The sequence below is a fragment of the Dromaius novaehollandiae genome, chromosome 21 (genome assembly GCF_036370855.1).
Source record: "Dromaius novaehollandiae isolate bDroNov1 chromosome 21, bDroNov1.hap1, whole genome shotgun sequence".
NCBI classification, from domain to species: Eukaryota; Metazoa; Chordata; class Aves; order Casuariiformes; family Dromaiidae; genus Dromaius; species Dromaius novaehollandiae.
The window spans coordinates 631679-645782 of NC_088118.1; the positions used below are offsets into that span (position 1 = coordinate 631679).

Genomic DNA, 14104 nt, shown 5'->3' on the forward strand with positions numbered 1-14104 from the left:
AAGTGGAAAGACACTAAAAAGTACATTAATCCAATTTGTCTCTCAGTGTCAGTGTCAACTAGTAAGTTTGCTAAAAAAGCGTTTCCATTCTAAAGAGCTCTTCTATGTTCTGAGACTACGATTAGAAGAATTATTACAACTAAAAAAAGGAGTAACCCCTGTAAAATTCTGCTTGTTCAGAGAATTACCAGCAACTCTAACATTAGTGAGAAATCTATTTCCAAATGTACCTTCCAATGCCATAGGCACCCCCCCCTCCTTGAAAGGATAAGTAATTGCAGCAGAGCAAGTAATTTGCAGAGCTTTGGTCTGTAGTTATGATCAGTCAACAAGTGAATTACCCAAAAAAGAAATCAAGAAACCTCACCCAAACTTTCTTTTTCTTTGTTGGTTTCGTTGGGTAGTTTGGGCCCAGGCACTCAGGGTGATAGCTGTTTCGGCACTTGTTACACTCCAGCAATTGCTACAAGAACAACGGGAAAAAATATGTGAACAGAAAGCTGAGAAAGGACGCAAAATCCTGGGCATATTTGTTTTATATTCGATCTCCTATTCAGGGCAACAGGAGAAAGCTGCAGCTAAGTGACTCGAGGTAAGTTCAGAACAGTACGCAGCAGTATTCAGACAGATGTCCGCGCTCCACTGCTTCCCGCCGCATGTTTCAGGGCACGCGAAGCGCTCTGGGTGCCCAGCGGGGGGTACCTTGGCGGCCCGGTGCTGTACCTTGGCGGCCTGGTGCTGTCTCCCGCACACGTGGCAGAACTTGCAGCGACGGCAGCACCAGTTCTCCAGCTGGTCCTCCAGGGGCCGCTCGCTCTCCTCCAAGCAGAAGCGGTGGAAGGGCTCGCAGCACACCTGGCAGTACACAAACTGCAAGGCGGGGAGGGAGATTTAGCAAGTCAAAGGCGTTCCTGAACCCCCACACCAAACCACTTGCTCTCCAACCTACTTCAAACTCTGCTTTACAGCCGGACAGAACACAGGTATTTACTGACACATTTTACTAGGGAAATTGCGGGCATGCTTCAGTTACCCTAAATATACGTTTCTCTACCTAGATTAAGCATGGAGCAGCAAACAAGAGTTTGGTCACTTTTATTTAAGTGTTCTGGGTACTGGTACAGGCCTAGAGGCCTTCAACATTTATCACCCTGTCTGTACCAGAAGCCAACCGAATAAAAAACCCCCATTGTTTGAAGGAGGAAGGGACATGCAGAGCCAAGAGGGACATCTTTCCCCTCATTCAGCTTAGATGGCCCATTTGAAAGCTCTTCTAATTTCTAAGTATCCTCTATATGGCTGATCATTTCAGAAAAAGGATAGTCCTTAGGGCACAAATACTGCCGACTCAAAGTCAAAAGGCATGCAAGAATCCATTTTTCCACTTGAGCAGCCCAACTGAGAAGGGAATGGCTCCATGTCCCAACGGACCTTCATGCGGTGGTGCTCACATGCAAAATTTAACCTCCTTTTTTCAAGTAATGACCACCAATTGTAATCAAGCCTTCTCTAGAGTACATCCCAAGGCAACTGGTCTGAAATGTTGAGAGGACACCTGTCTTTTCCTGGGAATGCATCTAATAAACCTTAAGCCAAAAGCCGATGCTTTTACAGCACCGGCAGCTTTTCAGTCACGTTTCAGCAATGGTTTGCAACTCCTAGTAGGTACAGGCACACCTGAGAAAGTCAACAGTGCCTAAACCTCTTTTAAAATTATTTAGAAGTCCCATTTTGATTTTAAGTTAACAGAATGCAAAGCTCCTGCTTTACATAAGAGGTAAGTGTCCAAGCTATGTCTAAGAAGAGACCCAGGTGCTCTTGAAAATACTGTCTTTTACATCTAGTAACAGTTCACTTCCAAAGTACTCCAGAAATCTTTATACTGAATTTAAATATCTTGCATTTTTAGTATCCTGGGACAAAGCATAGCAAGGACAGATTTACAGATGTTATTTTAATTTCCTCTGGATTAAAGGAATTATAATGAGTTTTTTCATAACACGGTGCGTAACTTTAAGTCATCAACAGCAGAACACAATGCTTTACCTCCACATGTCCACTGCTGGCACAGAGAAAACAGACCACCCTGGGAGTAATAGGTACCGAGGTCACGATGCCTAACCCACCCATCTCCCAAACATTCTCCACTTCACAGTCCTCCTGAAAGCACAAAAGGATACATCATCATGCAAAATAAAAAAATACAACATCACTACAAAGCGCTCACATTGCTGCTTTATACATTCTTTGCCTGTAATTAAGTGTTCTAAAACCGAAGTTATTTTCACTTCTACCTTGGTCTACTTTATAGTGTATATTAAAATAGACACATCTCATCACTATTCTTGGCAAATGAGCTTAGTAATGTACTATCCTTTCCTCCACAGAAAGCAAGCTTAAAGAACAAGACAGTTTTTCACAAGTGCAGAATTACTACTAAAAATTGTTTTTCAGAATAATTAGACTTTATTAAAACTTCATATTTGTATAAAACACTTATGAGATCTCACTATAGCCTCCAGTATTAAAACTTATAGAGGGACTGAAAAATTAAAATAGGAAAATATGTTTTTATTATTTCAACAACTGTTGTTCAGAAAAGTACATGATTTATCAGTTTAAAAAACCCATATATACCCAAAGTTTTGTGAATTACAAATTACTAACATTTTCCCCAAATCTTGTTGACTCAAGTGGTGGTAAGGTTTTATAGTTCCATCTTAATGGAATAATTCTTCATAAACCTCAAATTCTTGCTCATCCTCACTTTGACAGTTAAGGTTTAAAGGTTTAATTGTCTCTTCATCCAGTACTCTAATTATAAGAAAAAAAAGGCATAACAAACTTCTAAAAATCAACCAAATGACTTGTCATGAAGGTTCCTATTTACAGTTCTCTCTGAACAGTACCAGACACGCAAACTTAGAAATCACTGTCAGCACTCTTGAGGGGCTGTAGCACCAGTGTTTAGAGTCAGTTAATATTCAAATACTTAAAACATTTGGTCCTCTACCTTGAAATCCACTCGGATTCTATGGACTCCATCTGTAGGTGTTTTTTGCTTGGAACTGCTTCCATTAGTCAGAGTACTGAGCAAATTCAGTGTGCTGCTTTCTGGCTTGCTGATAGGAGGGGGCTTTTCCTAGTCAAGTAAAGGAGCCTGCATTAATCCCAACCCCAAACATTACCCTTAAACAGTAAACCATATGAAACACTTCAGATAATTCACATACAAAAAACCCCTGAAACCAGCATAGAATTAAGAAGCTTGCAAAGGTTCAAAGAAAGTAATAATTTGGCAAACCCTTTTAGAGAGCATTCCAAACACAATTATGTTTCTACTTCAATTTGCTGCATCTTCCTCTATCGTCATGTTTTTCATTCTGTTCTCTTATCAGAATGCTTTGCTTTTTTTTTTTTTTAAATGCAGTGGGGCAAGCGTCGGCATAACTAGTATCTACACATTTCTCCACAGATTTAAATAAGACAATTCAGGTTTTTCACAAAAAAAATATTTTGTTTATAAAAAGGAAGATAGTTCCATTTTTTAACTAGTAAATATGGACAACCTAGCCCCCGTCCCATGATGTGTAAGTCTTGGAACAAGTTAAGACATAAATTGCATCTCAGGCATACGCCAAGTAATTTGGTATCAATATACTGATGCCAAGAAAAAAACTAGCATCTGCATGACTTGCTCAGACTCATAAGAAGGTACACATTTCTCCTTGAATGGATTGAAAACTTTTTCCTTTTTAGATATCACATCAATCTTGAATGGTGCTAGGAATCGAGTTAGATTTACCTTAAATTGAAGGGGCAGAAGTGAATTCTGAATGGTTTTTTATGATAAAAATGGTGTTCCTATTGACGTTTTAAGCACAAAAATTTGCCAAAGGGTTAGTAAGGACAATACACTTCTATCTAGATAGCTAGAAGTCACACAGGTTTCAACTTCTTGAAATTTATGGACGGTAAAAAACAAAACAAAACAAAAACAACACACAGTATTCACCTTTTCTTTAGGTTTCTGTTTCACAGGGAAAGTTGGACGAGGAGCAATTTTTTTCTGTTTGCTTTGTTCTGTGCCTAGGGAGAGGGAAAAGAATTTTATGAGTATTTCGAGTAACAACCACTTGTAGAGAAGAAAAGGAATAAACAAATTTTGTAGTGTGAGATGAATTTTAGATTCGAATTTTTCCATCCCCTTTTGTGACTACACATCACCAACTACGACCTGAACTTCTCCTCAAGGTATAACCAGTCAGGCTTACGCTGCTAAAAATCCCAATGTTCCAGGTGCCAAGACACAAAAGTCCTGGAGCTGCCTCTTTGGTTACTGTTCATGTTGTTATGTACTACATGCAATAGCAGGCCATGTTTTAGTAGTAAAAGATTATGCTCTTGTATGTCACATTCAGACTGTGAGCAGTCAATATGCTTAATGCTATTGAAACTATACTTTAAGACTGCCATGACTGCAGGACTAAAAATCACATTAAAGACAGACATCCTTCCACCCACCTCTATATGTACAGCATAGTTCAACAGAAGGACCACAGCTCTAAGTAAAATTCTCCAAAATAATTTGCTGTAATTTCACCAGACCATAAAGCACTTACCAGTTTTAAATCCAACAGTTTTTAGGAGTATTAATACTCAGCTGTACTTAACATGATTCAAATGCATGGAAGACAAACAGTCACATTTACCTATTTCTGGCTGTGGTATCTGTTTTTTCTTAGGCTCAGAAGTGGTAACTTTAGGTGCTTCTTTTTTCAAAGGTCCTGAGCTTGGTGGCTGAGAAGGAGCGAGCTGAACCAGCTGGGGTGCCTGTTTGCCAGTCCTTCTGGCACCAGAGGCAGGAACCTGTTTGGGCTCCACCACTGGAACAGAGGAATTCCCATCCTCATGCTTCTCCTCAATGGGCTTACGGGCAGGCTCACTGCTCTTCTTCACAGTATTATCTTCTCTTGTTAAAACAGTCTGAAGAGCTTGTTTCTGTCCAGAGTCCAACTGGTTCTTTCCAGAATGGCTTTCTTTCTTTTCATTTGCCTTGGATTTCTTCTCTTTCTTTTTTGCAGCTAGGAAGAAAAATCACCAGTACAGTCATGCAGATGAAATTGCATGACTTCAAATAATACACAGCACTTTTTTTAAAAGGAAACAGACATTTTGATGTCACAATTTTTTGCTGTTCCTTCATATGACAGAAAAATCAGTACTCCAGAAGAAAAGTATTTTTGCCAGTAAAATTAATGCACTTATGCCAAAATCTCTGTTCTAATATTTTGGGCCTCTATTCTGACAGATCAGTAAGCAAAATGCTTCTGTAGTAACTGCACAAAAGAGAAAGTAGATTTTGTATGGTGAAGTTCAAGGAGTTTTAAGACAGCCACCTGATCACTGTCACGCTAACACGTGGACCTCCAATAGTGCAGTACTGAGAATGCTGAGATTTAATAGAATACGTATGCTGGCTCACTTAAGCCCTATGTCAGAGACAAGGAGGCTCCAAGAGATCCCTCAGTCCCCATGTCATTCAGGAACAGGTAAATCTCTGACAAATGCTTCACCTGAAGGGCAGAGGGGAGACTGATCAGTCATCATCAGCAGTTCCCTACAAAAGGGAGGAAAATCTACAAGTCCAGTGCTGAAAATGGCAGCCACCATTATGGTATAGAAGCTGCCCCTACTCATACCTCTCTTACAACTTCCATTTGACATCATCAGAACAGTCAGACTCCCTGTTAACTTTTGGTTTCACACTAATCTTTTATAGCTCAGCATGGCCACAGTGACGGCATGAAGAAAAAAGTTTAAGATATGAAAATTTTCACTCTGGTGCTACACTCAAGAGGGAAATCTTTTAGCCTACCTTTAGCTTGCTTCTGGAGATATGCTTTGGAAGGCATCCATTGTAGATTCTGACACTTCCTCATTCTACAAAGAAAAAAATGTTTTGCAATTAGAAATCGGAAGAAAAATGCACAGACATTAGGAATGCATTCTGTAAACTTTCAACATGAAAAATTAGAAAAAAAATTATGAATTCACCAGCCATTCAATATTCCCAATAGTCTCTTCCAAATAATTTTTAATATTTTTTTCTTCAGAAATATTTAAGACCAAAGCAGCTTTTTATTTTCCCTTGTATTTTCCTTTTGGTTTGCCACACTCAACACACAGTTTTGAGGTTAATAGAACTGCCAGTGCCATAATTGTTTCACTGGAAAACCCCCCACTGACTATATTTCTTAGATACCGGCATTTGAGAAGTACCAGAATACTTCTAAGAGCTCTAAGAAACCAAACCGCACTCTCTGAACTGTAGCTTTTATGTAGTCCAAAGTTAGGCCATTTCAGACAAAAGGAGTCACTCTACTTATATGGAGTGGGATTGAAACCACGTGTTTGATGTGTTCTACTTTAATTCCTATTTTTCTTACGTTTGCCACGCAATGTCTCCAATATGCTAGGCTAGACTTTGTTTCTTGCAGCAGGGCCCATGGTTTTGAAACCTTGCCCAAGGCCTGGGCAAAGCTACTAAGAGTGTGACTACTTACAGATTGTAGTCTGCAGAGTGTTTTCACACAGATGAGCACTACACAGCAAGTCTCATGGCTACGCTTTATAAATAGCTTTCATATCACAACAATCTCTATTGATAGCACTTCACTTGCTGCCTTTTCAGACAGATTATCTAGTCTGGTAAAATTGACTTAATACAGCAATTGAAAAAAGCAAAAGGTTCAGACTAAGTGATATGTATAAAAAATTAAAAAAAAAATTAAAGGAAAGAGTGGTATTTCTTAGTGACATCCAGAGACATCTTTGTTATATTAAGTTTACATACCGGATAAAAATCAGTTAAAAAACCAAGTTCTTCAAAAATGCCAGTTGAGAAAGTAAGAGAAAATACTTTTTTTGGTTTTGGTGCCTTTCTTGCATTAACCCACACTACCATAGTAATGAAAGTCACTGATCTCATACCAAATGCTTTACAATCCTATGCCAATTTCTTCCACTGGGGAAAATAAGTTGGAAGTGAAACATAGAAAAAGAGCTCATAGCCAGCACACCTGAGATCAGCATCTAGCCTCTTAAATCAAACTGTTTTCAGTCCCTACCGCAACGCAGCCTTAGTCCAGGCCAAAATCCTTCGAAGCCCGAGCTACAGGGGAAGTCCATCATTCCCTACCCAAGAGTATAGGTATGCTTATTCCACCCAGTGTAGGCGTTAGCTAAACAATTTCTGAGGCACGCACTTACTTGCAGCACTGCTTCTTTATATTGCGCCCACCAAACTTGGGTTTGTCCAGACAGTTAGTACAGACGCCGCAGTCTTCCGGAACCTGACAGCCTGAACACTGCCCACAGCGCCTTGAGCGTCGGCCCTTCTTCACCGGAGGTTCTTGCTGTGCCTTGTTTCTGGTAACCGGCTTAATTGGTTTGATAGGTGGAGCGAGAGGTTCAGCCTCTTCTGAGCCAGCTACTGATGACTTATCTGTCAAAAAAAAATTCTAATGTGAATTCACATATATATACACACACATATGTACACACATATATGTACATACACACACACTTCAGCAGACTGAAAGCTTACTGTATAACACATTTTTATAAAAAAATTAACTAAGGTTAAAAGGATTACTAACCCCGTTAGAGTAGCATTTTAATAAAAAAGCACCATTCTGTTTAATGTACTTTCCCCTGTTAATTACTTAAAGTGATCAGTTGTACAAGTTCAGATACCTACCGCATATATTATATACGTATAGATGCTACTAAACAAAGTCGTGAACAAACAGATTGTGTATGAATCCACAGATGCAAAACTAAAATACCTAACTTACCATCATTTCCCATGGAAGACAGTATCTTCTCTCGTTCTTCCCACGGTAAGGCACTCAGAGTGGGCATGTCATCAGGAAACACTGCCCGCTTACGGCCCAGTGCAACAGCTGCTCTCCTGCAAACATGTTTTATTCGTGGTCCTCGAACTGATGTTTCTGATGAATCACTCTCTTGTCCCTAGATTTCAGAGTACGAGAACATACAGTATTCCTAATAAAGGTATCAACATGAGATTGGAAAACATGCAACAGAAACTTCTAAGTAACCTTGAAAGAGTTAAATTTTATCTTAGCTTGCACTTCATACAAATCAGAATAAAAATAAGGACACAGCCTTCTAAGCCTCGGTTATCCAAGAGAGGATAAGCTTGAAAGGACAAGAAGTCTTACTAATTTGGAATTAGAAGGTAACTTCCTCCCAGCTACTGGAAACTGAGCTCACTCATGAAGCCATAGTAGGGCATTGGTATCAGAAATTCAAAGTGGACTGGAAGTAGGATAAACAACTAACATTCAGTACTAATTGATCTGGTGGAAGAGAAGCAAATCGAGCTGTTTGATAGCTTTGTCGCTGCTAGCCTTTAAGAAGAGGGGGCTGTGTTTACTGAAGTGTTAAAAGAAACGTAGCACTTCAGTGCAATTTTCCATGTTTTCATCATATGATTCTGAAAAACTTCCTAATAAAAAAACTCCCCATAACAGCTAATTGTGAGGGTCTGGGCTTCTTAATATAAACGGGCCAGACATACAGAAGCATGCATATCTTCATTTCAGGGACGAAAGCTTTGAAGTTTTCTATTTAAAATATACACTAGTAATTTTAACACTGGTGCCATAAAGGAAATTAATAGTTTAACTATAAAGGAAATATTCTCTGAGAGCGTATCGATGCCATAAAATGCCTACCTTTTTAGCAGTTAAAAGGGACTGCGGAAAAGGGTCTTTTTGGGGTGAGAGGAAGAGGGGGAGAAGAGAGGAAAGCAATGGGAAGCAGTTTTCCAATCAAATCCAAACTCCCAATGAATCTTACTCCCTCCCAGAAGGAACAGATCATCACAATGTAGAGTTAGTGAGGTGGGGGGCAGAATCTCCTTTACCTATAGAAGCCAGCTGTACACATAAGAAGGGTCTACAAGAAACATCCAACACCAAGAAAAGACTACAGCAATTTGCTAGAAGCTTGCTTTTATAAACTCATACTGTTCTTGATGTCAATTTTGCTTAGATTTATATAGAGAAACCTAATAAGCAACTAGTCTGAACTGTTCTCTAAAAATGCAGGCAGCTCCATCTTGAGCTGGCTACAGCAGCTTTCTCTCCCCCTCAACTTCTGCCCAGTGCTTCTCATTTTCAGATCATTTACCATCTGTTGCACTAACAGCTACTTAGCTTGGTATGTTAATTCTTCACTTTTCAGATATGAAAGCTACTAGTGATTTTCAGTGAAAGTTCAAAATAAGATGCACTCTAGCAAAAAAAACTTGAAAAAAGAGATACCTGTGCTTTTGGCTGATCTACTTGTTTGAGGGACTTGCTCTTCTCGATCTTGTACAGCTGGGCTTTTGCCTTTTTCAGGAGACTGGCTACCCTTTTGTCAGTCATTGGCAGTTTGTCTGCTTGAGCCAACATAGAGCTGATGGAGGAAGCGGAATGTTTGACAGTGCTTGACGAAGGAGTGGAAAGACGCAGAGCTTTTTCCTTCTCCAAAGATGGCACAGTGGGGCTGAGGTCCAGATCTGATTTGTCTAACCCCCCTCTACCTTTCTTGGTTTTGGTTTTGATGGTTGTCGTGTCTACCAGAGCAGCAGTGGAAACATCTGCCACAGGATCTATTGCTGTAGATTTTTTCCGTCCGGCAGTTTTTTTTGCAGAAGATGATGCTGCAACATCTTCACTGACAACTTTTTCTTTGGGCATTTTACCTACAGGAAACAAAGCAGAGCTACTCTGAATTTCTGACCCTTTTCTCCTTTTCTCTTTCCTTGACTCCCGTTTGTTTTCCTTTTCTCTCTCTCTGTCTTTCTCTCTGCTCTTGTCCTTCTCCACACTTTTGTCAGCATCTTTATCTTTGGACAGTTCCTCTGTAGCCCTGTCTTTGTTTCTCCCTCTCTCTGTCTGGGGACTTGACGTGAACCAGGGAAAGAGAGGAGTAGGACTACTAGATGAGAAAGGCTCTGCTGGAGTGCTAGTCTGCTTCCTTGGTCTCTGGCTTCTCTCTGCTGATTCCCCAGACTGCGTTAGGGAATGGGAAGGAAAAGTAAAAGTTGAATTTAAGGCACTAGTGGCAAGAGAACTAACAGAAATGCTAGTTAATGAGGAAGAGACAGAAGACTGTGGGGTGAGAGTTGTCAGGTCAGAGGTACTAAGTCTCCCACTTCTTGTCCTCATGGAATGCGAAGGAGATCTGGGTTCTGATCGGATAGGACTAAACACTCTCCTCTTTCGTTTTCTAGAAGATACACCTGTTGCAGAAGTTCCTGCAGTGGTTCGACCAACCGATGAGGGCAAAGTTACAGATTCAAAGATTCTGGAGTGGGCCTCGCTTGGAGTGAATCTTGGAGCTCTCAGCAGAGGACTTCTCTTGTGCATGTCAAATCTTGTTCCAGAATGCAGAGAAAACAAGCGTGCTGGAGCTGTAGCACCTGGCGGTGAGAAGCCAGATGCAAAGCCAACATCCTCTGGTGTCAGTGGTGGGGGTCTGAAGTTATCAAATATTGGTTTGCGAATAAGACCCTCTTTGGCATATTTTGCTGATGAGAAGTACTGCGGTTCTGACCTGGAATGCTTTAGAGAGGTCCACCTAAATGTTGGCTCTCGCAGAATTGATTTCCGTTTCTCTTGCATCGGTGCAGCAGAAGTAGGAAGAAACGGTGAGGCTAACGGTATGGTTGGAGGCATAAGCCAAGGGGTATGGTCTGAGATGCTGGAAGCAGGCTGCAGCGGTGGGGGAGGAGTGAGCAAAGGGGGAGGAGGAGAAGAGGAGGACTGCTGCTGCGGCACACTTGGTAAGGCTGACAGCTTTTTAGCAGTCCTCTGGCCAAAACTTCTCTCTGTTATTGAAAATCTTCTGTTTCTCCTGTCGCTGTTATCATTTTCAGGGGACTGAGAAACAGGCAGAGGTGTGTGAACTTCGGGAGTATTACTCCGTTCTTCAGAAAGCGTCTGCATCTCTTCAGAAGCTTGAGAGTCTGTAGATGTATCAACGCTAGGGCTACTGGACCGTGAAGAGTCTGAAGACATCTGAGATGAATGCTGAGAAGCAGCACTGGATTTTTCACTGGAACCACAGGATGTAGCACTGAACCTGCTGTTTGGCGTGGATTCTAGTCTGGATATTTTAATAGGAGGATCATAGTCTTCATCTTCAATAAACCGCTTAGGTGTTTTAATTATACGTGAAGAGATAGCACTCACAACTGGCATGATGAACTGTCGGATATTTTTTAGCTGGGTTCTCCCCTTTCTGCCCTGTAGTTTAGCTGCCTCTTTCTCAATCTTTTTTTGTGCCCCCTTTTTAGCTCTCTGCAAGAGTTGCTTTGCAATTGCTGCATCTGTCCTTTTTGTGGAAGGTATAATCCTAACAGGCTTAACCCTGCGTGGACTCTGTCTGACAGCAGTCTTTTCTTCTTTTGTAAGAGGTGGCGTGCCATCCTTCTCTTTACGTATCCTTTGGGGTTTCTCCAGCTGTGAATTAACGACTAAGGTCGAGGAAGTCTTTAAACGCTCAGAAGACGGCGGCCTACCTCTCCTGCGTACGATCTGAACACTTTTCCTCCCAATCTGAAGTTTTGCCCCAGGCTTAAACTTAGATTTTAGTGGGGAGAGCTTACTAGTTCTTAATTTCTTGATTTTTGTTGCTTGCTGAAATGTAGTGGACGGTGACCTTTTAATTTTTTTCAGACTTTCTTTTTCTTCTTTACTTCCCTTCTGAACATCTGATGCGTCCTTTACTTGTGACAATTTGAACTTCACGCTAGTAAGCGTTGGAGGTCTTCCTCGTCTTTTTTCCCCACTTTTCAATTCCTTCTTCTTTACTTTTTCCATGGATGTGGTTTCAGACTTGCTCGAAGGGGAACACACTGATGACGAGTCTGACAATACAGCTGAACTTCGGTCAGAACTGCTTCGGGGCCTCCCGCGAGGTTTTCGTGGACTAGACTTAACTGAGAGGGAAGTAGAGAATGCAGATCACACGTTAAGTTTCCCCGACTGCTGGATCAGCATTATCCAGATGCACACAAGAATGTACTCAGTATAAATCACACTACCTGCACAACTTGCCAAAACATTTCAGTCCATCAATAAATAAAAATACAGTTTTATCATAATACCTGTAAAGAGTTCCCTCACAAGAAACCTCTTCTTCCACATAAAATGTGATTTAAATAATTTTTTTTTAAAAAGGACGCTTGCCTGTTTACAAAAACTATATATGCAATCTCTCAAAACCAGCATCAACTTAACTATAAAAGGGAGCAATAACTCCTAAAGGCATGTATGATGTTTCAAACACATTAAAAGAGTTGTTAGCAGATCACAGCCAGTTAGAGGGGGAAAAAAAAAAAACCAAAACTCTTCTCTAGTACCATCCATCTGCACTGCTAACAGATAGGTCAGAAGGCAAGAACAACGCGCAGGGGGAGGCTGATGTAAGATAATTTACTAAAAAGGTTGTTTTTAGTTTTCAAATCTATTTAGTACTCGGGATTGCACTTAGAATCATGAAGCAGATGTGCAAGACTTGATTACTCACCTCTACCGATGCATTTCAATCCATACCCACTAACCCAGCTATTCCCGTTCTGGGTCTTCACATATTTCTGACAATGTGCTACTTTCTTCATTGAACCACCCTATTACCAAGGCTCTCCACAACAGAATTTGCTGGCAAGGCCAAACTGAGTAGAGTATTGTGGTGAGAACACTTATTCACAAGAATCTAAATCAAGACTAAACTCATTTGCTTGCAGTCCAACCATGATTTGATCATACATCTTGAAAGCTAAAAATACAATTTACTACAGCTTATCCTTAAGTCTTCCACATTTGTTTCATTTCTTCAACAACAAAGTTTCACTTACAGCAGATAATTAATATATTGCAAGGTATGAAAAAATTCAAAACATTTTTTTTTGGTGGCGAGGGGCATTTCATTTGTTTGTTTTTGCTTTTTTTTTTTTGAAGGCTAGATTGTTGCAACTATATCTTAGAAGAAATTTTCATAAGAAATAATGCTTACTTTTGAGCCCAAGAACTGACACAAGTTTTCACTAACAAACTACATACACCTATTTTTCCCTGCAACTACTTACATCTACCCACAGTTGAACACACTCCTTAAACTAGATCCTTATCATTAAAATGACTGCCTCTCTAAAATGCTAACATCAGGTTATGCGTGCTAGTTTCTTTAGTATCACTCTCTTTTTCACTCAGCGTTCCCCTACTCCACAACAAATCAGACCTAAAGAGACCACAATGACAGCAAACGTCTAAAACTGAGTAAGTTTAATCCAAAGACTGCTATGACTTTTATGTGTATGAGATTTGAAGAGACTGAGCTTCCTCAAGGGAAAAGCATGTTTTGCTGAGATTCTTCTGGAAAATAACTATTGCAACAAACAAGAGAGACATGACAAAACCATCACAAAGGAAAATACAAAGTCAGCATCCAATGCTGATACTTGAACGTACCTGTGGGGGACCTGGTGGGGCTTCGTACTTTGACCTCTTCATCTGAACCAAAACCTAAGAATTGTTCATCCTGCAATGAAAAAGTAGTTTTAAATTTGAAGGCATGGATATTAACACTAAACATTTAACTATGATCAAAGCATGAAAAGATTCTAAAGGATTTGCCCCTGCCAAGTAACATACCCATATTTGTTCTTCTAACAAATAATTGCTAAAAAGGAAATGCAACTAGTATATATAATAGCTATAGTATACAGCTACAGCAGGATGAAAGAGTTATGGGGAAACAAAGGACAAATCTACATGAAATCAAAACTTTAGTGCATCAAATCTGCTGCTTGTATCAAAGCACAAAGAGAGGTCTACTCTATAAACTATTATTCAAACTACCCTAAAGACATACTCAAGCAAAAAAATTATTTTTACATGTTTATTTTTCTAGTACAAATGCAGACTAACTTCCTCCCAAACTCATTTAGAAGTCTCTCTGGATGAGCAGAAGCATGTGAGGTCTGTAATTCTGCCCCAAGCATTGTGGAGTTTAAGCAAGG

At 40.2% G+C, this 14104-nt stretch overlaps 1 protein-coding gene across 5 annotated transcripts in view; it reads right to left on the reverse strand.

The window, feature by feature from the left end:
* Positions 1 to 14104, reverse strand: part of LOC135330464 (histone-lysine N-methyltransferase 2A-like) — a 55851-nt gene that overhangs the window by 26343 nt on the left and 15404 nt on the right. For 4 of the 5 annotated variants that reach the window (XM_064524148.1, XM_064524145.1, XM_064524144.1 and 1 more), the window contains exons 2-12: positions 13554 to 13623; positions 9357 to 12022; positions 7860 to 8037; positions 7273 to 7507; positions 5879 to 5943; positions 4713 to 5084; positions 4016 to 4089; positions 3014 to 3142; positions 2047 to 2160; positions 724 to 870; positions 368 to 463 (exon numbers count right to left, since the gene is read on the reverse strand). In XM_064524148.1, the coding sequence (XP_064380218.1) occupies positions 368 to 463; positions 724 to 870; positions 2047 to 2160; positions 3014 to 3142; positions 4016 to 4089; positions 4713 to 5084; positions 5879 to 5943; positions 7273 to 7507; positions 7860 to 8037; positions 9357 to 12022; positions 13554 to 13623 (4146 nt within the window). The remainder of the gene's footprint in view (positions 1 to 367; positions 464 to 723; positions 871 to 2046; positions 2161 to 3013; positions 3143 to 4015; positions 4090 to 4712; positions 5085 to 5878; positions 5944 to 7272; positions 7508 to 7859; positions 8038 to 9356; positions 12023 to 13553; positions 13624 to 14104) is intronic. The other variant, XM_064524147.1, reaches the window with a different exon arrangement.